Here is a 22,986-nt window from a genome sequence, read left to right on the forward strand (position 1 = left end):
TGCGCCTCGCCCCCACGCGCCGGCCTCCCTGCGCCGTGCGCCCCGCCCACTTGCGGCGCGCCCCGCCCCCAGGTCATGTCTCCGCCTTCGCCCCTCCCCCACCGCGATGCCCTTTTTGCTTCAAGTCCCGGCTCTCTGCTCCTTTGGTTTCAGGTTCCGGCACATCCTGAAGAATCGTTGTGGTTCAGTGTTGACCGAGGGTGGTGGATGCAGTTGGCAGCAGTCGAGGCCGGCCAGCCTGCCGCCAGGCTCATTCTCGCCTTCTAGGTTTGCTGGGCCCACTGGCCCTCCAGCCGTCTCTCCACCAGGTACGCTCATTTTCCGCAGGTCGGACGTCCGCGAGGCTGGAGGCGCGGTGGCTGCGGCCCAGCCTGGACTCAGCCTCAGAGCTGGCCAGAGCTGAGCGGTGGCAGCCCCAGCCCGGCGCGCTCCGAGTCGCAGGGCGAGGTTTTTCCGCACACCCGGCCGGGTGCAGGCTGGCCTCACAGGGACTTCCTGGGGCGAGGGTCGGCCCGGAGTTCCACAGCCCTAAGTGGACAGCCCCAGAACGCGTTCTGGACGCTTGGTGCCCTTTGGTGTTTAGCTGTGTGCGCTGGTCTGTTGCCCTTTGTTCTGTACAAAGCAGTTTCCTTTTTTTGTGTGTAAGTTTACTTCAACAATAAAAAAGTGGAAAATGAAATCTCAGTTTTTTAATCTGTAAAATGGGGGTGATAATGTGAATATCTTAAAGATTAAATTTTAAATGTTTGTGAAATGTTTTATGGGAAAATACCTAACAAAAAGTTTTTGGTATGTTTCTGCTGGTAAACTGCTTAAAGAGGAAGAGGATTGTATTTTGTCCTGTTTTGCATTCTTTTACTCCTGGCCATAAAATAGGCATTGTATACTAGTTGATTTTGGGGGTGTGTGCCAGGGATTGAACTCAACCTCTGAACCACATTCCCAGCCCTATTTTGTATTTTAAAGACAGGTCTCACCAAGTTGCCTAGCGCCTTGCCATTGCTGAGGCTGGCTTTGATCCTCCTGCCTTAGCCACTGTGATTACTGGTTGATTTTTGACCTCAACTCAGGGAAGGCAGAGAATGCCAATATAACCGTTTTGCAAAAGCACAAACATAAAGAAGGATTGTGAAACTGTTAACCAAAGTGGAGAACACCAGATGGATCAAGTTTGCTAAGGAAAAATGAGAATTTTCTTTTGGACGGGTTAAGGTTGAAGAACCTGGAGCTACAATCATGAAACTTTATTAAGTTTTGTTCATTAGACAGTTGGAAATAGTTATAATTTATGTTTGAGAAAAAGGTCATATATCCAAAACAAAGTACAGAAAGCATAAAAATTTTTGTCAGAAAGGTTTAGAAGGTTGAGGGAGACTAATAGAGAATGTAGTTAAAGCCATGGAAGGAAATGAATTTGCCCAATAGTGCACATAGAATAAAGCAAGTAATGATGTGCAGAGGATGATAAAAGTGAAAAAGAAGGAGAAAATGCCTCAGAGTTGGAAACAGAACTAGGAACAAAACTTAGGGCAAAAGTTGCAGTTAAAAACATTGAGATTGTTGGGTTTCGCTAAGCTATTTGGATATGGATAATTTTAAGCCTCAAATTTAATTTGTGAAAATGGGGTAATACTCCTGAGAGCTGTTATGAGGATTAAGCGTGAAGTTTTTGGAAGTTTAATTACTACGGTGCCTGGCATAAGAGTTAAGAGCTCAGTCATTCTGGTGAGGTTTGCACCAGCTCTTCCATTCTCAAGTTCAAAAAGGCTAAGACTTGAAAAATAGTCCTTTGATTTTAGTATGGGAGATGTCATTCGTTTATTTAATGAGAATTTGAGCTTGTGGTAGAAGCAAATACTAGATAAAAATGATGAATTTGAAGTTGAGACAGGTTGAGCATACTGTCAAAAAATTTGTCAATGTAGGAAAATGTAGCAATAGGAAAAGATTGGGTCTTTGGAAAGTTTAAAGGATGTGGGGAAGATTTAAGTGTGTTTCTGTTCAAGAAAATTAAAAATGACAGTTCCATTTATGCTCCAGTGAAGGAAAAGTTGTTTTTTATTAAGTGAAGCAGGAAAGTAATAGTTGCAACCTATGCTGTAGACTCACCCTTTACTAAACCCATAACTCCATAGAATGATTATTCTAAGCTATGAATAAGCAGAAAATCTTCTTTACTGGATAGTTAGTAGTTTTCCAATGTATCATCCAAAGTTTTTAAAAAATGTTATTATTGAAACCCAAATTTTTAGTAGCCACAGAAAGGATTTAGTCATATACCTGTAACCAGTAAAGATGGAAATTTCCTTACCCCTCATCTCAATAATCAAGTCTGTTGGTAAAAGCATGAGATGTATGTTAAAGTAGAATGTGCTAGAAAAAGAATCCTCCAGATGAAGGTCTTACATTCAAGAAGAAATAAATGGAGCAGGGTTATTTGTGGTGAGAAACTTGTTTAAACAATTCTCTTATGTGCTGAGGTATAGAAGGGGCTGGGAATTGATCTTAGGGCCTTGCACTTGCTAGGCAACTGATCTATCACCGAGTGACATCCCTAACCCTTTTTTAAAATTTTGAAATAGGGTCTTCCTAAATTGTCCAGGCTGACCTCAAACTTGTTATCAGTCTCTTCTGCCTCAGTCTTTCAAGTAGCTGGGATTCTAGGCATGTGCCACCACACCTGGCTGGTTAAAGAGTTCTATTGAGCAAAATTAGGGAATATTAAAGAGAATCATCTAATTAAATGAACATTTGGCTGTAAATCAAGAGAAATGAATTTCTTTCAGTACTGGCCCTATCCTTAAGTATTTTATAACCTTGGACAAATATTAACCTTTCTATTTTAGATTTTCCTCACATGTAAAATGAAGATAATATCTTCTTAGTCTACTTTTTGTGATTATCAGATGAGACCTAATCTGCTTTCTCTGATTGTCACACATATTCAAATATAAACTTTACATTCTAGATCTTAGACAAATTAGTTCTGTAGTTCTATAATATGTATCCCTGCCCTCTTTTGTTAAGTCTCTTCTCCTGGCAGTGGTTATTCTCTTTCCTATCTATAGCAAACCTAACTTAGAGCCAGCCTTTTTCTCTTGTTCATTTGGGGCCATCAATAATAGTTATTCCTGTTTGATTCATTTGCCAACTATTTTTTTTAGAGGTTTTCTTCTTTTTTTTTAAATTGGCAATGGACCTTTATTTTATTTATTCACATGTGGTGCTGAGAATCAAACCCAGTGCCTCACACATGCTTAGCAAGCGCTCTGCCACTAAGGCACAACCCCAGCCCATCATTTGCCAACTATTGATGTTACTTCTGAAATGTTTTGTTTCCATTTTTACTATATATTTTTTTAAATTTTATAGTCTCACTACCCTGGCAAATTGGAAGGCATAAATTCTTCAAGATTAAGTTCTAATTTTTGCAGACTAATCATATGGAGAGTAGAATTGGTTAGTGGTCATGACACTGAATTCTGTTTTAGGTGAGGGTGGACTGGGAAACCAAGGTAAATTTGGCCTTCTAAAATCCTTGAATATAACCTAAGTGAAAGAACAAAAATGAGGAATAAGCAAGACAAGAGGATTCAGATTTTAGAAGTAGATATTCCTGAGACAACAATTCAGAGGCTGCTATAAGAGCTGTTATAGATAATTAACTATTTCAAAGGCTATCTCTTACATCCAGAACTAAGTTATAAATTTCTTTAGAATAGCATTAAACACATTTGACTATGACTATAAAACAGTTTACCTGCCCCACTTGCTGCATTCCTTCTGTGTTTAAGCAACAGTGTGCTACAGTTCACTGAGACAGTTACAAACCCATAAACTGATATAATACCCATAGATGTCTCATGTAAAATTAAAATTTTTTCAATGACATTAATCAACGTGTAATAAAGGGCACTCATTTTAAGCATACATATTGATAAATTCTAATAAGTACATACATTCACTTAATTATCACTCCAGTGGGAAAATGGTGCAGCCTTACAGAAAATATTTGGCAGTTCCTCAAGATGTAGAACATTTGTTTATCTCAGGATGTTTTATTCCTCTTTCTAGTGTCCCCTTTTCAACTAGAAGTAAGCACTCTTCTGATTTCTTTTATTATAGAACAATTGTGCCTATGTTTCAGCTTTATTATGAATAGAATGATAGAATTTGTACACTTTAGGTTTAATTATTTTTCATGATACAGTATTTTTGTGATTCATCGAAGTTATATGTATCAGTTGTTTCTTTTTTTATTGCTAACGAGTATTCCATTGTGTAAGTATTTACCTATTGACACATATTTAGGTTGTCTCATTTGGGGCTGTTAGGAGTACTACTGCTATGAACATTGTATATGAGTGTTCTTTTTTTTGTTGTTTTTTGGGGGGACACATTTTTATTTCTGTTGAAATTGCTAAATCAGATAAAAACAGATTGTTTCATAGTATGAGAAACTACTGGAGTTTTTGACTCATCTCCAGCAGCAATGTATTAGAGCCCTAGCTGTTGCATTGCACATCTTAATCACACACAGGGTGTGAACTGGTATCTCATGCAGATTTTTTAAAAATTGAGGTTAAGTTCAGAAAATGTAAAACACCATTTTAGCAGTTTTGAAGTGTACGATTCAATGACTTCCAATATATAACAACATTGTGCGACCATCACCACTATCTAATTCCAGAACATCTTCAACAAAACAAAAAGAAACCTCATATCCATTTCAGTACTTATTTCCATTCCCTCTTCTCTCTAACCCTTACCAACTACTGTTCTACTTTCTTCCTCTAAGGATTTCCCTGTACTGGGCATTTCATTATAAGTAGAATCATACCATATGTGGGGGTTTTATGTTTGGTTTCTTCTGTTTAGTACAGTACTTTCAAGTTTAATCCATGTTTTAGCATGTATCAGTCCTTTCATATGACTGAATAAAATTCTTGTATAACATTTTATTTATATTCTCATCAATTGAATATTTTGTGGTTCTGATTTTGAGAATTATGAATAATGCTCTAAACACTGTACAAGTTTATTTTAGACTATTGTGTTTTCATAAGGGATTAGGGCTCTAATTTTCACTTTTTTTTTCCTTCCTTTTGTGGTGCTAGTGATCAAATCCAGGGCTTCATGCATGCTAGGCAAGTGCTGTACCTCTAAGCTACATCTCAGCTCTGGTCTTTATTTTTCTTGTGATACCGTCTGGCTTTGGTATCAGGATGATACTGGCTTCATAGAATAGATTTGTTTCCTCTTTTATTGGAAGAGTATAAGAGATATTGGTGCTGATTCTTTTTTTAATGTTAATTATATATGAAGCCATCTAGTACGGATTTTACTCAGTTGGGTAGATTTTGATTAGTGATTGAATCTCTTTACTTCTTATAAGTCTTTTTGGACTTTCTATTTCTTTTTCTTTTTTTGGTACAGGGGATTGAACCCAAAAGTGCTTAACCACTGAGCCTCATCCCCAGCCCTTTTTTAAAGTATAAATTTTGAGATAGAGTCTTGCTAAGTCACTTAGGATCTCACCAAGTTGCTGAAGCTGGCTTTGAACTTGGCAATCCTCCTGCCTCAACCTCCTGAGCCACTGGGATTTCATGCATGTGCCACCATGCCCAGCAGTTTCCTTGGTCTTTTCTTGTATGTCATGACCTTGAAAACTACTAGTCAGTTATTTTGATGGGCGTCCCTTAATTTGGGGTTGTCTATTTTCTCATGATTAGATGGAGAATATGCATTTTTGGTAATAATATAATAAAAACATCCTTTTTAGTATATTATTGCATTTAGTACATGATGTCAACATTTCTTATTATATTAACCATGATCATGTCTTTAAGGTAATGTCTGCTAGGTTCTTGCACTGTGAAGATAATATTGTTACTTTGTAATTAATAAATATTTTTTGTAATTAATGTCTTGCAGGAGATCCTTTGAGATATGCAAATATCTTGTTTCTCTTCACTAATTTTGGAATCCAATAGTGGATCTTCTTATCAATTTAATGAATTCGTATTACTTTATTATTACAATTCTTATACTACTATGATGCTTTCTTTTTTTAATTTTTGTTTTTTGGTTGTAGATGGACACAGTACCTTCATTTATTTATTTTTATGTGGTGTTGAGGATCAAACCCAGTGCCCCCTCACATGTGCTAGGCAAGCACTCTAGCCACAACCCTAGCCCCAACTATGATTTTTTTAAAATTTTAAATATTTCTTCTTAGATATTGATAGACCTTTATTTTATTCATTTATTTATATGTAGTGCTGAGACTCGAATCCAGTGCCTTACACATGCTAAGCAAGCTTTACCACTGAGTCCCAACCCCAGCCCCAACTATGATGTTTTTAACGGTGATTTTCAATTCCTTATTCTTTCCACTTTCATTGATAAGAATTCTTTTGTAAGAAAGGAAGGTCCCATTTCCCTGTTTTTTATTTCAGTTATTTATTTATGTCATTATCTACTGATGGATATTTATTTTATGCCATGGGTTATAATCCAGAGCTACTCTTTACTTTGTTCAAATTTTTCTAACTTTGGCCATTGGGAAGTCTTTCCTTTGGTTTCTCTTGCCTTTCACACCCTCATCCTTTTTAAATCACTTCCTTATTTTTTAGCAATATGCTGTGTTCCAGGCTCATCTTTTGTTTTTCTTGCCCTAGACTTAGCATAAACCACTTCTCCAAGGGACTCTTGTTCCTTTCATTAGAGAAGAGAAGATCACAGTCTTGACAATTGGTACGTTTGTTATTGCTAGGATATCATGTTAAAGCAGTGTTAAAACAATATTTGTTTTGAAAACAAAGTGAAAGTCACAGATAAAATTAGAATTCACAGGTAAATTCTGTTAAATATTTAAGGTTTGAATAATTCCAGCCTTGGACAAGCTCTCCCAAAACAGAAAGAAAATATTCACCGTTGCCTTTCATAAGACTAGCATAGCACACATACCAAGACCCAATAAGGATGGTAAGAGAAATGACGGATTGGAAATATTTTAGACAGAATGAAAATGATAATAAATTATGTCAAAATTTGTAAGATGCAGCTTAAGTAGCACTCGCAAATTTATAGCACCATAGAGCCTATATGAAAACAGAAGAAAGATCTTAAGTAACCTAGAGCTGGTTTAAACTGTATGGGAGTATTTACATAGGTTGTTTGCCAAAAGCTATGCTCTTTTGTGAGAAACGTGAGCATCCTCAGATTTTGGTATCCACAGGGGTGGTGGGGTCCTGGAACGAATCCTTCACAGAGACCGAGGGACCTTTGTACAAAGAAATAATAAAGATGACATGAAAAAATGATATCCTAGTAAACAGAAAATAGTTGAAAAAGTAAGACTGAGAGTTGGTTCTCTGAGAAGATAAATAAAATTTAAAAACTTTAGCCAGACTCATCAGGATAAAAAGAAAATATACAAATTAATCAACATAAAGAACAAGAGAAAGAAAGCACAAAACTTGATGTTAAAAGAACAATAATACTATGAGAAACTTTATTTATTTAAATTCAGTAATTTAAGTGAAATGAACAAATTCCTTCAAGTACATCAACTATCAAAACTTACATAAGAAGAAATAAGTAGCCTAAATATCTTTATATGTACTAAAGAAAATGCTAGGCCTAGATAGCGTCCCTGGTGAATTCTGTCAAACCTGAATTAAAAGAAGACAAAGGCATTTCAAGAAGATTGCAGACCTGTATCTCTCATAAATGTAGATTTTTAAAATTCTTAATAGAATTTTAACAAAGCAAAACCAATTTGATACAAATAGAATAAAATATTATGAGCTAATGGAGTTTTATCCTGGAATGCAAGAATGGTAAAACATACGCAAATCAAGCAGTTTGAATCAGCGTATAACCAGACTAAAACAGAAAAGCCATGCGAGCATCTCCATATATGCTACCTGTTGCTGTTTAACAAATTACTCCAAAACGTATTAGCTTAAAATAACGAATATTTATTACCTCACAGTTTTTGTACCAGGAATCTGTATGCAACATAGTTAGGTAACCCCCTTGTCTCTCACAAGCAAGCAGTGTGGGTGTTAGCTGAGGTTGCACTCATTCCAAGGGTCAACATGGGATGGATCTGCTTCCAAACTTATTAAAGTGGTCATTGACAGGATTCAGTTTCCTTTTTGGACTGGAGGGCCTCAGTTCAATGCTGTTTGTTATCTGGTGCTCAAATGAGCAATTCACAACATGGCAGCCTTATTCTTCTGAGCAAACAGGACAGAGCAAAGGGAGAATACTATAGGAGTCACAACCATCCTATGTTAATTTTGAAAGTGACTTTTTATCACTTATCCTGTTCACAAGACTCCAAAGGAAAAGGTAGGTAAGTAGGTATGTTGGAACAGAGATTGTAACAGATCCTAGCTTGTGCAACAGGAAATATAAATTAGTAGCTAGATGACTGGAAATGACAGGAACCAAACACATTAATTGCATACAGTATATACATTTGCATAGAAAACTCAAGAGTTTATTAAACAAATAGTTATAAATAATAGGGCATTTTTAGCAATGTTGCTGGATATAAGATTAACATAAATCATTTGCATGTGCTAAAAGAGAAAATATGTAAGCAAAAGGAAAACAGTAATATTAGAGACTGTTAGACATATAGAATTAGATCTGCCATATTATGCAATATTTCTGTAGGACAAAATTTTAAAACTTCAGAACATTATGAAAGACCTAAAAAATGAAGGGATAGACTACTCATTCATGAATATTAATTACCTCCAGATTTGTCTGTAGATTCAATTAAATCCCAACCAAAGTCCCAAAGAAGATTTTCAATAACTTAGTACGATGAGTTTATGTGAAAGACCAAAGGGCCAAGAGTAGCTGTGACATATCTAAAGAAGAGCATAAGGACTTGTAATTTAATAATAATCACTACGGTGTGGTCCAAGGATAAGTAAATTGACCAACAGAAGATAATAGAAAGCCTCATAACCATTTTACACAATAGAACTTAGATTTAAGAGTGGTGTAGCAGGTTAAAAGAAAAAGGAAAGATGACAGTCACTGGAACAGGAGAAAGGAGTTACTCCTTTTTACATGGAAATAGTTGAATAGTTGACTCTTAAGAAATTCTAGTATGTTTATTTGCTGTACTAGAGATTAAATGCAGGGGCATTCTACCACGGAGCTATATCCCCATCCCTTTTTATATTTTATTTTGAGATAGAGTCTAAATTGCCCAGGCTGGCCTCAAACTTGTAACCCTCCTTTCTCAGCCTCCCAAGTTGCTCAAATTACAGGTGTGTACCACTGAGCCGGGCCTATTTAAGAAATTCTCTGTGGACCAATATCCGTGATGAACATAAATGCAGACATTGTAAACAAAATATTAGCAAACTGAATCTAAGAGCACATCAAAAATATCATATACCATGATTTTGTGGGATTTATTTCACATACATTAGGAAGAATCATGTAAATCAATAAGTATGGACAAAAACCATATGATCATGTTAATAGATGCAAAAATTTTTTTTCTTAAAATTTAACATCTCTTCATGACAAACTGTCAACAAATTCCATACAGAACAAACATACATCAACACAATTAAGGTTGTATTGACAATCCCACAACTAACATACTGAAGAAAGGTTGAAAGTGTTCCTCTAAGATATGGAACAAGAAAAGAATGCTCACTTTCATTGCTTTTATTCATCATAGTACTTAGAAGTCCTAACTAATAAAGGGCATCCAAATTGGCAAAGTCTCTTTTTGCAAATGGCATGATCTTAAATATAGAAAAACTAAAGACTACCAAAAAAAAAAAAAAAAAAAACCAGATACCACTGAAACAAATTGAGTAAAGTGAAAAGTCTTTCTGTATCCTTAAATAATGAACTTGATGAAAAAAATATAGAAGGTACTTTCATTATAATGCTATGAAAAAAATGAAATACTTAGGAGTAAGTTTATCCCAGAAAGTGAGAGAATTCTACAGTGAGAAGTATACACACATTACAGGAAGAATGGTCTTTTAAATAAATTGTGCTGGAAAAATTGGGTATCCATATACAACAGAATGAAACCAGACCCCTGTCTCTGACCATATACAACAATCAACTTAAAATGGATCCAAGACTTACATGTAGGACATAAACTACTAGATAAAAACAAAGGAGAAATACTTCAAGTCATCGATCTCGTAAAATTCTGGTGGGTACTAACCTCAGAGTCACAGGCCACAAAGCAAACATTGATAGACAGGTTTATATCAAGCAAAAAAGTTTCTGCATAGCAAAGGAAATAGCAGTGAAGAGACAACCTACAGAATGGAAAAAATACTTGCCAACTACTCATCTGGTAAGAGATTAATAACCATAATATACAAGAACAACTAAAAATGAGCTAGACTGAGCATAGTGGCACACGCCTGTAATCTCAGCAATTTGGGAGGCCAATTGCAGGTTCAAGGTCAGCAACTCAGCAAGGCCCTATCTCAAAAAATAAAAAGGACTGGAGATATAGGATAGTGGTAAATTGCCTCTGGGTTCCATCCCCAGTACCAAAACAACAAAATTTTAAAAAGAAAAACAGAGCAAATGAGTGTTGAGGCATAGCTAGTGGTAGAACCCTTACCTAAAGGCCCTGCATTCAGTCAGTAGTAGCAAAAAAGAAAAACAACAACAACAAAATGCCCACAATCTGAAAAGACATTTCTCAGAAGAAGATATGCAAGTAGCTAACCAAATACATGTAAAAATGCTAAGTAACACTTATCAGGGAAGTGTACATCAAAATGACAATGAGATATTGTCTACCCAATTAGAATAGCAATTATCAAAACTACAAAATAACAGCCACATCTGGTGATGAATCCCTACAACCTTGGCCACGTGGGAGTCTGAGGCAGAAGGATCTCAAGTCTGAGGTCAACCCAGTTAATCCTGCCTCAGAAGAGGGCTGAAGACCTATGTGGTAGAGCACTTGCCTAGTGTGGTTAAAGCCCTGTGTTCAGTCACTGCTGGGGGCAGAGGGAAGATACTTTCTACATAATGATAGTACAAAAAGTCTACAAAATTATCTCTACAAAAAGTCAATAATTTAAAAATATTAACTAATATCAAATTAGTGCTATCTAACAGCCCATGTTCAGATTTCTCTAGTTACCCTCAAACTGGATTTTTAAAAATTTGTTGAAACCAAGATGCTTTTGGTTATCTCTTCTCTTAATTAAGATTTCGTTAAATCTAGAACAGTTTTCCCTCCACTCCCACCTTTTCCCCACCTTGAAACCAAGACAACAGGCCTGTAGGTTACACTACTACAGCTATTTTGTGGCATCTAGTCTCTGAATTTCCTGTGAATTGGTAATTAGATCAGAAGCTTGTTTAGATTAGAGGAGCTTTTTCCCCCCCTCGAAAAACACTAGATGATGCTGTCTTTAATTTTGTGTCAAAAAATCTAGTTCTACTATCAATGCTGCTTAAGTTGTTCACTGTGTTCAGGTTCTAATGTTGGTTGTTTTTAAATGAGAGTATGTTAATTAAGACAACAGGAACTTATTGTGAAAATGCTTTTCATAACCTCAATGCTTGTATGTGTGGAGTGCTCTACCAGTAAGCCACATCCCCAGCCTTGTTTTTATACACTCTCTTTCATTCAGATGTATTATCCGTTTATATAAAAGGATAAGGTATTACTTTTTTTTTTCATTTCAGATTTCCAGCTACTGATGTTACAAACAATAAAATATGGGAGCACAGAATTAAGGAAAAGACTTAAGCAAGGTAGATAGATAATGAAAGTCTGAAAAAAATAATAAAATTACCATTCATTTTTATAAAGGATGTTATTGATATAATTGACAAAACTGAAATGTGAACTGTATTGTGTCAAAATTAAATTTCCTGAAATTGTTTATTGTAGTGCTGCAATTATGTAAGAGAAAACGTTGTATTTCGAGTAAAGGAACATGGTGTATGCAATCTCCTTTTGAATGACTCAGAAAAAATAAATGGTATGTAATATGAGAGAGTTTGATGAAGAAATGGATCACTGGGAACTCGTTTATACCAGTGGAAGTGTATATTAGTCTAAACTTTCTGAAAAAAATTTTGGCCATTTTTACCAAATTTTTAAATAGGTCAGCCCAGGAATATTACTTTTTCTCATAAGGTAATTGTAGGCAGACTAAAAAATGTTGTGTGTATAAGGATTTTGTGTCAGAATGTTTTATAGTTGAGAAGTTGGCAATAGCCTGAAAGATGAGATTGTTTAAATATAATGAAACACTGTGCAGTCAATAAAAGTTATATAAGTCTATATTGGCACAATATAAGTGTCAAAGCAGTCTACAAAACAAGCATGGATAATATTGACTTGTTTTTTTTTTTTTGGTTACTGTTTTTGGTACTGGAGAGTGAAACCAGGGGCACGCAATCACTGAGCCACATCCCATTCCCTTTTATATTTTATTTAGAGACATGGTCTCTCTTAGTTACTTAAGGCTTCACTAAGTTGCTGAGGCTGGCTTTGAACTTGTGATCCTCCTGCCTCACCTTCCCTAGCCTCTGGGATTACAGGCATGCACCACCACTGTGCCTTGCTTAACCCATTTTTATTTTTCAGAAAAAGGACACATACACAGATACATGAATTTGTGTGTAATGTTTAATACTTTTAGTTGGATATGATCTATGTGCACATATATATTTACACACACACACACACACATACACATGAATGTAAACGTAGACATTTGGAAAGCTGACATCCTTGCCAGTGATTATTTTTGATTAGTGAGTTTACAAGTGAATTTTATACTTTTTATATTATCCAACTTTTAAAAAATAATTATTGCTTTTGTCATCAAATTTTTGTAACAATGTTTCTTATTAAAGTTATATGTTTTTATTGTATATTGTACCTAATTGTGGTTTTCATTATGCAATAAAATAGTGCCATATTTAATGATACTTTGTACAAGATTAGAGAAGGTATCTGAGCAGTGTTTATGAGGCTATCTCGACAGATTCTGTGACTTTTTGGTCTGCTGCCTTCTTTCTCTCAAGTGGTCAACATTTGTGTCTGTAGCTCACAAATGTGATGCTGCTCACATAGCTTAGCCTGAAGTATATTACCATTATTGGAAGATCAGAGGACATGTTCTATTAATGACAGATGTATGGTACCTTTTATAAGAGAACTTATGTATGTATTTTTGATAGTGGTTAAAATGTGTTTTGACATAAATGTTTTTATAGTTTAACTTTGAGTTGTCATTTTTGAAGGTAATTGCCATTTTTAATTTTTCTTTTCTTTAACAGATTTATTCTTCAATTAGTTTAAAAATATGGATCCTGAAAAAGTGGGCTCACAGACTGTGAAAGTAACACCTTTTCAGCAAATGCTTGCCTCTTGTACTGGAGCTATATTGACATCACTCATGGGTAAAATTGTGCTACTCATTTTTATTATGCAACTTTGAATCAGTGATTCCATGGTGCTAGTGATATTCCTTCATCAGCTTGAGAACATGAAAAGTTATCAAGTCAGAAAATCAAGATACTTGAATTTTAGTTCTTACTTTGCCATTCTCAGGGTGAATGTACTTAGGGACAGTACGTACTTCTCTCTAAACTTTATTTTTTCATCTCAAATTAGGGCTTTAGAAGGAGTTCTCAGAGCTTTCCTATCAACATTATACTTTGGGGGCTATTATCTCTTTGAAAATTACAATAAGATAGAATAAAACATTTGCATATTGGAGAAAATAGAAGGTGAATAAATTTCAGAGTAGTAACAAAACAGTGTTTTACGATCAAGTGGGTTTTATCCCAGGGATGCAAGGTTGGTTCAACATCCAGAAATCAATAAATGTCATTCACCATATCAACAGACTTAAAGTTAAGAATCACATGATTATTTTGATAGATGCAGAAAAAGCATTCGATAAAATACAGCATCCCTTCATGCTCAAAACACTAGAAAAAATAGGGATAGTGGGAACATTCCTTAACATTGTAAAGGCCATCTACGCTAAACCCATGGCCAATATCATTCTAAATGGTGAAAAACTGAAAGCATTCCCCCTAAAAACTGGAACAAGGCAGGGATGCCCTCTTTCACCACTTCTATTCAACATCGTCCTTGAAACTCTAGCCAGAGCAATTAGACAAACCAAAGAAATTAAAGGGATACGAATAGGAAAAGAAGAACTCAAACTATCCCTGTTCGCTGATGACATGATTATCTATTTAGAGGAACCCGGAAATTCCACCAGAAACTTTTAGAACTCATAAGTGAATTCAGTAAAGTAGCAGGTTACAAGATCAATGCTTATAAATCCAATGCATTTTTATACGTAAGTGATGAATCTTCAGAAAGAGAAGTTAGGAAAACTACCCCATTCACAACAGCCTCGAAAAAAATAAAATACTTGGGAATCAATCTCACAAAAGAGGTGAAAGACCTCTACAATGAGAACAACAGAACACTAAAGAAAGAAATTCAAGAAAACCTTAGAAGATGGAAAGATCTCCCATGTTCTTGGATAGGCAGAATTAATATTGTCAAAATGGCCATACTACCAAAAGTGCTATACAGATTCAATGCAATTCCAATTAAAATCCCAATGACGTACCTTACAGAAATAGAGCAAGCAATCATGAAATTCATTTGGAAGAATAAGAAACCCAGAATAGCTAAAGCAATTCTTAGCGGGAAGAGCAAAGCAGGGGTATCGCAATACCAGATCTTCAACTCTACTACAAAGCAATAATAACAAAAACGGCATGGTATTGGTACCAAAATAGACAGGTAGATCAATGGTACAGAATAGAGGACATGGACACAAACCCAAATAAATACAATTTTCTCATACTAGACAAAGAGGCCAAAAATATGCAATGGAGGAAAGATAGCCTCTTCAACAAATGGTGCTGGGAAAACTGGAAAACCATATGCAATAGAATGAAATTAAACCCCTATCTCTCACCCTGCACAAAACTCAACTCAAAATGGATCAAGGACCTCAGAATCAGACCAGAGACCCTTCATCTTATAGAAGAAAAAGTAGGTCCAAATCTTCAACATGTCAGTTTAGGATCAGACTTCCTTAACAGGACTCCCATAGCACAAGAAATAAAAGCAAGAATCAACAACTGGGATAGATTCAAACTAAAAAGCTTTCTCTCAGCAAAGGAAACTATCAGCAATGTGAAGAGAGAACCTACAGAGTGGGAGAAAATCTTTGCCACTCATACTTCAGATAGAGCACTAATTTCCAGAATATATAAAGAACTCAAAAAAGACTACACCAAGAATACAAATAATCCAATCAACAAATGGGCTAAAGAAATGAACAGACACTTCACAGAAGAAGATCTACAAGGAATCAACAGATATATGAAAAAATGTTCACCATCTCTAGTAATAAGAGAAATGCAAATCAAAACTACCCTAAGATTCCATCTCACCCCAATTAGAATGGTGATTATCAAGAACACAAGCAACAATAGTTGTTGGCGAGGATGTGGGGAAAAAGGTACACTCATACATTGCTGGTGGGGTTGCAAATTAGTGCAGCCACTCTGGACAGCAGTATGGAGATTCCTCAAAAAGCTTGGAATGGAACCACCATTTGACCCAGCTATCCCACTCCTTGGCCTATACCCAAAGGACTTAAAATCAGCATACTACAGAGATAACAGCCACATCAATGTTCATAGCTGCTCAATTCGCAATAGCCAGATTGTGGAACCAACCTAGATGTCCTTCAATTGATGAATGGATAAAGAAACTGTGGTATATATATACAATGGAATATTACTCAGCCATAAAGAATGATAAAATTATGGCATTTGCAGGCAAATGGATGAAATTGTAGAATATCATGCTGAGTGAGATAAACCAATCTCAAAAAACCAAAGGAGGAATGATCTCACTGATAAGTGGATGATGTCACATAATGGGGGTTGGGGGGGGAAGAATGGAGAAATTAGGGAAAAGATGGGTGGGAGGGGTTGGGGGGGAGGGAAAAAATAACAGAATGAATCAAACAACATTACCCTATGTAAATTTATGATTACACAAATGGTATGCCTTTATTCCATATACAGAGAAACAACATGTATCCCATTTGTTTACAATAAAAAAAAAAATAGTGAATTTCTTAAATTTCTCTGGATCACATTTTTGTTGGTTTACAGACATGGCTAAATGACACAGTTGTTAGTTTAGTATTTAATAATTGACTAGTTTATCTAAATAAGTTAACAAATTATTAGAACATACAAAGTAATTGCTCTATTATGTATTGTCAGGTCAGAATTTTATGATGTTAAAAGCCTTAGAAATCATCTGATAAGACTTTCTCATTCTCAGGTTAGGGGTAGTTTTCTTAGAACCACTACTTGATATTTTTTCCTACTTGGATAAATTATGAGTTGCAAATTAAAACAATTTGCCTTTCATGCTGTTCCAAATAGAATGACACAACCTAATGCTAACGATGATTTATGACTAGATTACCCAATTTTCATTTTCTTTAGCTTTTATTTGTTACAGATAAATTTAACAGATTAGGAAGACTATCAGGGTTTGATTATTGAATACTTATAATACAAAGTTATCCTTAAATATTAAAATAGACTTTGAGAACTTTTATTCTTTACCTTAGGGGATATATTTTCTCATAAACACTAGTATTTTATTTTTAATGCTAATGGAATTGTAGTTGTAGGTATATTATAAATGACAATAAATACTTGTTAGAGAAGTGCTGCATGTCTTGTTCACTGATGGTCTTAAACAAAATTCAAGGGCAAAAATTAGAATGTTACATTCAAGAGTACTTTAAGATAAATAGCCTAATTCATTATGTAGCCATGAGGAAAAGTATGAATCAATGTGTTGGTTTTGGAAAATCTTTGTACAATTTATAGGAATCATTTGCTAATTTAAACTTTTTATGTATCTTCACAGTGACACCGCTGGATGTTGTTAAAATTCGACTCCAAGCCCAGCACACCCCATTCCCCAAAGGTATGTGTGAGAGTCATCTGATAATATTGTTTGATTTTTCAGTGTTGCTGCATTCATTTTCATTTGAATAATTCTTTTTGTTAATTTATTAGAATTTATTCCTTATTCACAAACATTTTCACCATTTTGTAGTACATGATGAGGTATAGGCAGACAAAATATATATGTAGCATGACTTTTGGACTTACTAATTAAAGCAGAGCGATTATTATACATTTAAATATGTGCCTCTCAGGTAAGGACAAAATTATAAGGGACCTTAGAATCTAACTTCCTCCTTTGTCCAAGAGTCATGCTTATTCTATAACATTCATGACAACTCTCCAACTGTTACTTAAATCTAGTGATTGGAAATTTATTATTTTATTAGGCTGGTTGGTTTATTTTTGGACAGTGGTTTCTATAAATTTGAGAATGAGTAATTATATATTTTTACAAGATGGGCAAGAAAAATAATTTCATGATGAATCATTTAAATATTTATTAAAATAGTGGCATTTCAAATACATATCAATAGCAGAAAGCAGACTAGACTGTGAGAAAATTGGCTTAGATATAATTGCTTCCCTGTTGAATGCATAGCAGTGAGATGAAATGAAAATAAATCATATTTCAGATGGATGAAATGATTAGGTAGATTATAGAAAGAGGCTAAGAAGGTTATTTCCTACATATTAAAAAAAGCCTGAAAAGCATAATATTCTCAGACTTACATGTTAATGAAACTCACAGAATTATATACATATTTAAGAGAGAAGACAATTTGGCAGCAGGAGTGAGACCAATAAATGAGAAGGAATTGGTATTAATGAAAGTTGTGGTAAATTAAGTAGAAGCTGACAGACATCTACATTGAGCAGTTCAAGTACAAATAAAAGGACAGCGCATAGCACTATTTATATTGAGAAGAACATCCATTCTCCTTTTTTTTTTTTTTTTTTTTTTGTTTTTGTTTTCCCCCTAATTTTCTTTGTAGACCACAGTTTTCTTTTGGACAAATAGAGAAGACATGAACCATGTTCTGTTTTCAAAACAGATTTTCCTTCACTTTCTTGCTTCTCCTTTACCTCATATAACTTAAAAGAATTTGTTTCTGTGTACATTTCTTACTACAGTACTGAAAACACAAAATCTACTAATTTACTCCATTACATTGCACAATTGTGAATTTAGGGCCCAGTGCTATCTCATTTAACAAATTGAATTAATTGTGTGTGTTTTATTCTAGAAAGTAGGGATAGTTATTTTTCTTTTTCAAGGTTATTTCTTTTTCCATATTTTTCTAGTCACCTCATTGTTCTTTCAATTTGTTTATCTGTAAAAATAATATGGTTATATGAAGTAATTGTTGACTATTGGAATCTTCTTTGTTAGGAAAATGTTTTGTGTATAGTAATGGACTCATGGATCATATGTGTGTCTGTGAAAACGGGGGCAACAAAGCATGGTATAGGAAGCCAGGAAATTTCCGGGGGACATTGGTAAGGAGATTATATTATTTGGAATTACAGTATATTTTCTATTTTTATATTTATTCTTACATATGAAAAATTCTGTCATTGCAAGAAAGTAAAAGGTCCATTATATTAAAGCAAGAAAAGGGAAGTACTTCTTTCCTTTTTAACCCTGTTAACTTTCATTGGTTCATGCTTTTTATGTAAGAAAAAGAGGAGGTAACTTTTTTAATTTAAATTTTTTTATTTTAAGGTAATTGTAGATCAGATGTAATTTTAAGAAAAATATACAGACAGATCTCAAGGATGCTTTTCCCAGTTTCCCACAGTAACAGCAGTACCTTACAAAACTAGTAAAGATCACAACCAGGATATTAATGTTGTTATAATTTAAAAAAATAATACAAAGAATAATTTCATCACTACAGGGATTCTTCTGTTAGAACCATACCCATTTTCCTTGTGCTCTCTCTCACTCCTTAACTCCTGGCAACACTAATTTGTATTCAGTTTACAAAATGTTGTCATTTCAAAAATGATTTTTGAATGGAATCATAACAAATAACTTCTGGGTAGGAACTTTTCACTTAGCCTAATTATCTGGAAATTCATCCAGGTTGTAGCATCTAGCAATTATTTATTCCTTTTTATTGCTCAGTTCTATTCAATGGTTTGGATGTGCCATATACAGTTTTTAGCTATTATGAATAAAGCTGCTACAAATATTCATTTACAGTATGTGTGTGTGTGTGTGTGTGTGTGTGTGTGTGTGTGGTGTGTGCGTGTGTTATAAGAAAGTCTTCATTCGCTGAGTGCACATAATTGTATGTTGAGCTTAAGATAACTGCCAACTTGAGTAGCTCTACCATTTAATGTTCCTATCAGCAACACAGAAGTGATCTGGTTCCCCTGCATTTTCACTAACATCTGGTGTTGTCTGTATTTATATTTTAGCAATTCTTTTTTTGTTGTTTTTTTTAGCAATTCTTATAGATGCATAATAATATCTCATTTTAGTTTGAATTTGCACTTCTCTGGCGGTTAATGATGTTGAACATCTCATGTTTATTTGCCATTGTGTTCAGTGATCTATATGTCTATCACTTTATTCATATGACACAGTCTTAATTACTATAGCTCTATAGTAACTTGAGATCAGGTAAAATGATTCCTCCCACCTTTTTTTTTTTTCCTTCTTCTTCTTTTTTTCCTCCTGGTGCTTGGGATCAAATCCAGGGCCTCGAACAGGCAAGGCAAGTACTCTGCCACTGAACCACATCCCCACCCTCCCACTTCATTCCTGTTTTTTTTTTCAGGTTTATTTCAGCTGTTCCCAAAGTTCCTTTGTCTTTCCATATAAATTTTAGCATAATCTTGTTTGAAGATATAAAAAATAATCTTGCTAAAATTTTCATAGAACTTACACTAAGCCTATTTATCAATTTAGATAGAAATGACGTCTTTACTGTGTTAAGTCTTTCATTTTAATCTGCCTATATCATTATAATTGAAGCAAATTTCGTATAGATAACATATAATTAAGTCAAATTCCAAGTCTATGGCCAGTTTCCATCTTTTAGTTGATAGACCAATTATATTAATGCTATTATAGATATTTAAGAGCCTGTATTTTCCATATATTTATTTGTTCTGTTTTCTATTTCTGTTATTTCTTTTGCCGTCCTCTGTGTTACATTTTTTAGAATTCCATTTGTTCTCTGATAGTTTCATGTACTTATTTCTTTGCTGACACATTCCAATTTTTCATTCGTTTCAGACATTTTCATAAATATTATTCAGTATTTTTTTTTGTAGACTTCTTTGAATCTTGGTCAGATTGTAACATCTTAGTTCAGTGTTGGTATTTATTTATTCTCTCCCTGTATTTAGTTTAATGTCTTCGTTTCTTAGAATGGTAAATTTTTTTTATTCAGACCTGGAGATTTTGAGTGTTCTCTTATTAAATTCTAAATCTCATTTAAAAATTCTATTTTAAACTTCTTATGTTTTTAAAAAAAATTGTTCTAATACATGACAGTAGAATGCATTTTGACACATCATACATAAATGGAATATAAATTCTCATTCTTCTGGTTGTACATGATGTAGAATTACACTGGTCATGTAATCATATATGCACATAGGGTAAAAATGTCCTATTCATTCTACTATTCTTCTTACCCTCATACCCACTTCCCTCCCCTCTGTCCAGTTCAAAGTACCTCTATTCTTCCCTATCACACCTCGACCCACTTATTGTGAATTAGCATCAGAGAAAATGTATCAGAGAAAATATTCAGCCTTTGATTTGGGGGGATTGGCTTACTCACTTATGATATTCTCCAACTTCATCCATTTACCTGCGAATGCCATAATTTTATTCTTTATGGTTGAGTAATAGTCCATTTTGTATATATACCACAGTTTCTTTTTCCAGTCATCTATTGAAGGACATCTAGGTTGGTTCCACAATCTAGGTATTGTGAATTGAGCTGCTGTAAACAGTGATGTGACTGTGTTACTGTAGTATGCTGATTTTAAGTCCTTTGGGTGTGGATCAAGGAGTGGGATAGCTGGGTCAAATGGTGGTTCCATTCCAAGTTTTCTAAGGAATCTCCACACTGCTTTCCAGAGTGGCTGCAATAATTTGCATCCCCACCAGCAATGTATAGCCAACACCTATTGTTCCTTGTATTCTTGATAATAGACATTCTAATTGGAGTGAGATGAAATCTTAGCATAGTTTTGATTTGCATTTCTCATATTACTAGAGATGTTGAACATTTTTTCATATATCTGTTGATTACGTATAGATCTTCTTCTATAAGTGTCTGCTCATTTCCTTAGCCCATTTATTGACTGGTTTATTTGTATTTTTGGTGTTAAGTTTTTGAGTTCTTTATAAATTCTGGAGATTAGTGCTCTATCTGAAGTGTCTGTGGTAAAGATTTTTTCCCCACTCTGTAGTCTCTCTCTTCACATTATTGAATGTTTCCTCCGCTGAGAAAAAGCTTTTTAGTTTGAATCCATCCCATTTATTAATTCTTGTTTTTATTTCTTGCACTTTGGGAGTCTCATTAAAGAAATCTGGTACTAAGCCAACATGATGAAGAATTGGGCCTACTTTTTCTTCTATTTGGTGAAGGGTCTCTGGTCTAATTCCTAGGTCCTTGATCAATTTCGAGTTGATTTTTGTGCCAGGAGAGATATGGGTTTAATTCCATTTTGCTGCATGTGGATTTCCTGTTTTCCCAGCAGCATTTGATCTTTTCTTCATTGTATGTTTTTGGCACCTTCGTCTAGTTGGTAGGCTTTTGATGGTGTCTTCTATTTCATTGCTTGAAATTGATCTGTTTAAATTGTGTATGTCCTCCTAATTCAATTTGGATAGATCATAGGTCTCTAGAAATTTGTCAATGATGCCAGACCTTCTCTGAAGTGGCAACATCATTTTATTTTCCCATCAGAATATATGATGGTTCAAATTTCTCCACATGCCATTCTTATTATTATTTCTTATCATCTGTCTTTTTGCATTTTAGCCTACCAACTGGCATCTCATTGTGGTTTTGCTTTGCATTTCCATAATGATCAATGTTGCACATTTTTTCATACACTTATTGACCATTTCTATATCTACTTTGGAGACATGTGTTCTAATCCTTTGCCATTTATTTATTTTTATTATTAAATTGTAAGAGTTTGTTAACAGCAGACTTCCTTTATCTTCTGAATACTTTGGGCTCCTCTTCAGTCTTCAAAAATTTTACTTTAATAATACTTTCTCTGATTTCAATACTTAGTGATGATGGTTTATCTGATCAATTCTCTGCCATTACTGTGCTTACTTTATTTTAATAATCTTACCAAACCTTTGTTTCTAAGCCCTAAGTAGAACAGTCCAGAACTGAGTAATATAGATTTTATTTTATTTTATTTTATTTTATGTTATCCAGAAATTCTTCATTATACTTGCATTCGTTGTCCTTGCAATAAATTCTCTCTTTTTTTTTTTTTTTTTTTGCAGTGCTAGGGATTGAACCCAGGGCCTTGTGCTTACAAGGCAAGCACTCTACCAACTGAGCTACCTCCCCAGCCCGCAAAATTCTCTTTTTTAAAAGACTGTACAGATATAAATCTAGGAAGCTAGATTTATTTTAGAAATAAATGCTTGAAAGAATCAAATTACCAATAAGTTATCACTATAAATTTTTATATATCAGGTTTAGGGATATATTTTGACTAATATTTTTTCTATTATAATTTTAGGATGCCTTTTTAAAAATCATTAGAAATGAAGGCATTAAATCCCTGTGGAGTGGCCTTCCTCCTACACTGTAAGTTGAAATTTAATATTTTTTTCTATTAAGTGATGTTATTTTATCTAACAATTTGCATGTTTGGACAAAATCTTGTATTTTTAATATTAGACCTCTGTGTTTGCTTTTTATTGCTGTGACAAAATATCTAAGAAAAACAGTTTAAAGG

The 22,986-nt window shown here is 34.5% G+C and overlaps 1 protein-coding gene across 5 annotated transcripts in view; it reads left to right on the top strand.

The window, feature by feature from the left end:
* Positions 1 to 105: 105 nt before the first annotated feature.
* Slc25a40 (solute carrier family 25 member 40) overlaps positions 106 to 22,986 on the top strand; it is a 44,405-nt gene continuing 21,524 nt past the window's right edge. For 2 of the 5 annotated variants that reach the window (XM_047562060.1, XM_047562065.1), the window contains exons 1-6: positions 106 to 308; positions 11,719 to 11,787; positions 13,327 to 13,449; positions 16,985 to 17,044; positions 18,419 to 18,525; positions 22,768 to 22,835. In XM_047562060.1, coding sequence (XP_047418016.1) covers positions 13,353 to 13,449; positions 16,985 to 17,044; positions 18,419 to 18,525; positions 22,768 to 22,835 — 332 coding nt within the window. In that variant the 5' untranslated portion in view covers positions 106 to 308; positions 11,719 to 11,787; positions 13,327 to 13,352. Of the gene's footprint in view, positions 309 to 11,718; positions 11,788 to 11,926; positions 12,018 to 13,326; positions 13,450 to 16,984; positions 17,045 to 18,418; positions 18,526 to 22,767; positions 22,836 to 22,986 lie in introns of all 5 variants that reach the window. The other 3 variants (XM_047562061.1, XM_047562064.1, XM_047562063.1) reach the window with 3 other exon arrangements.

Source organism: Sciurus carolinensis, chromosome 8 (assembly GCF_902686445.1).
Source record: "Sciurus carolinensis chromosome 8, mSciCar1.2, whole genome shotgun sequence".
Classification (NCBI taxonomy): domain Eukaryota; kingdom Metazoa; phylum Chordata; class Mammalia; order Rodentia; family Sciuridae; genus Sciurus; species Sciurus carolinensis.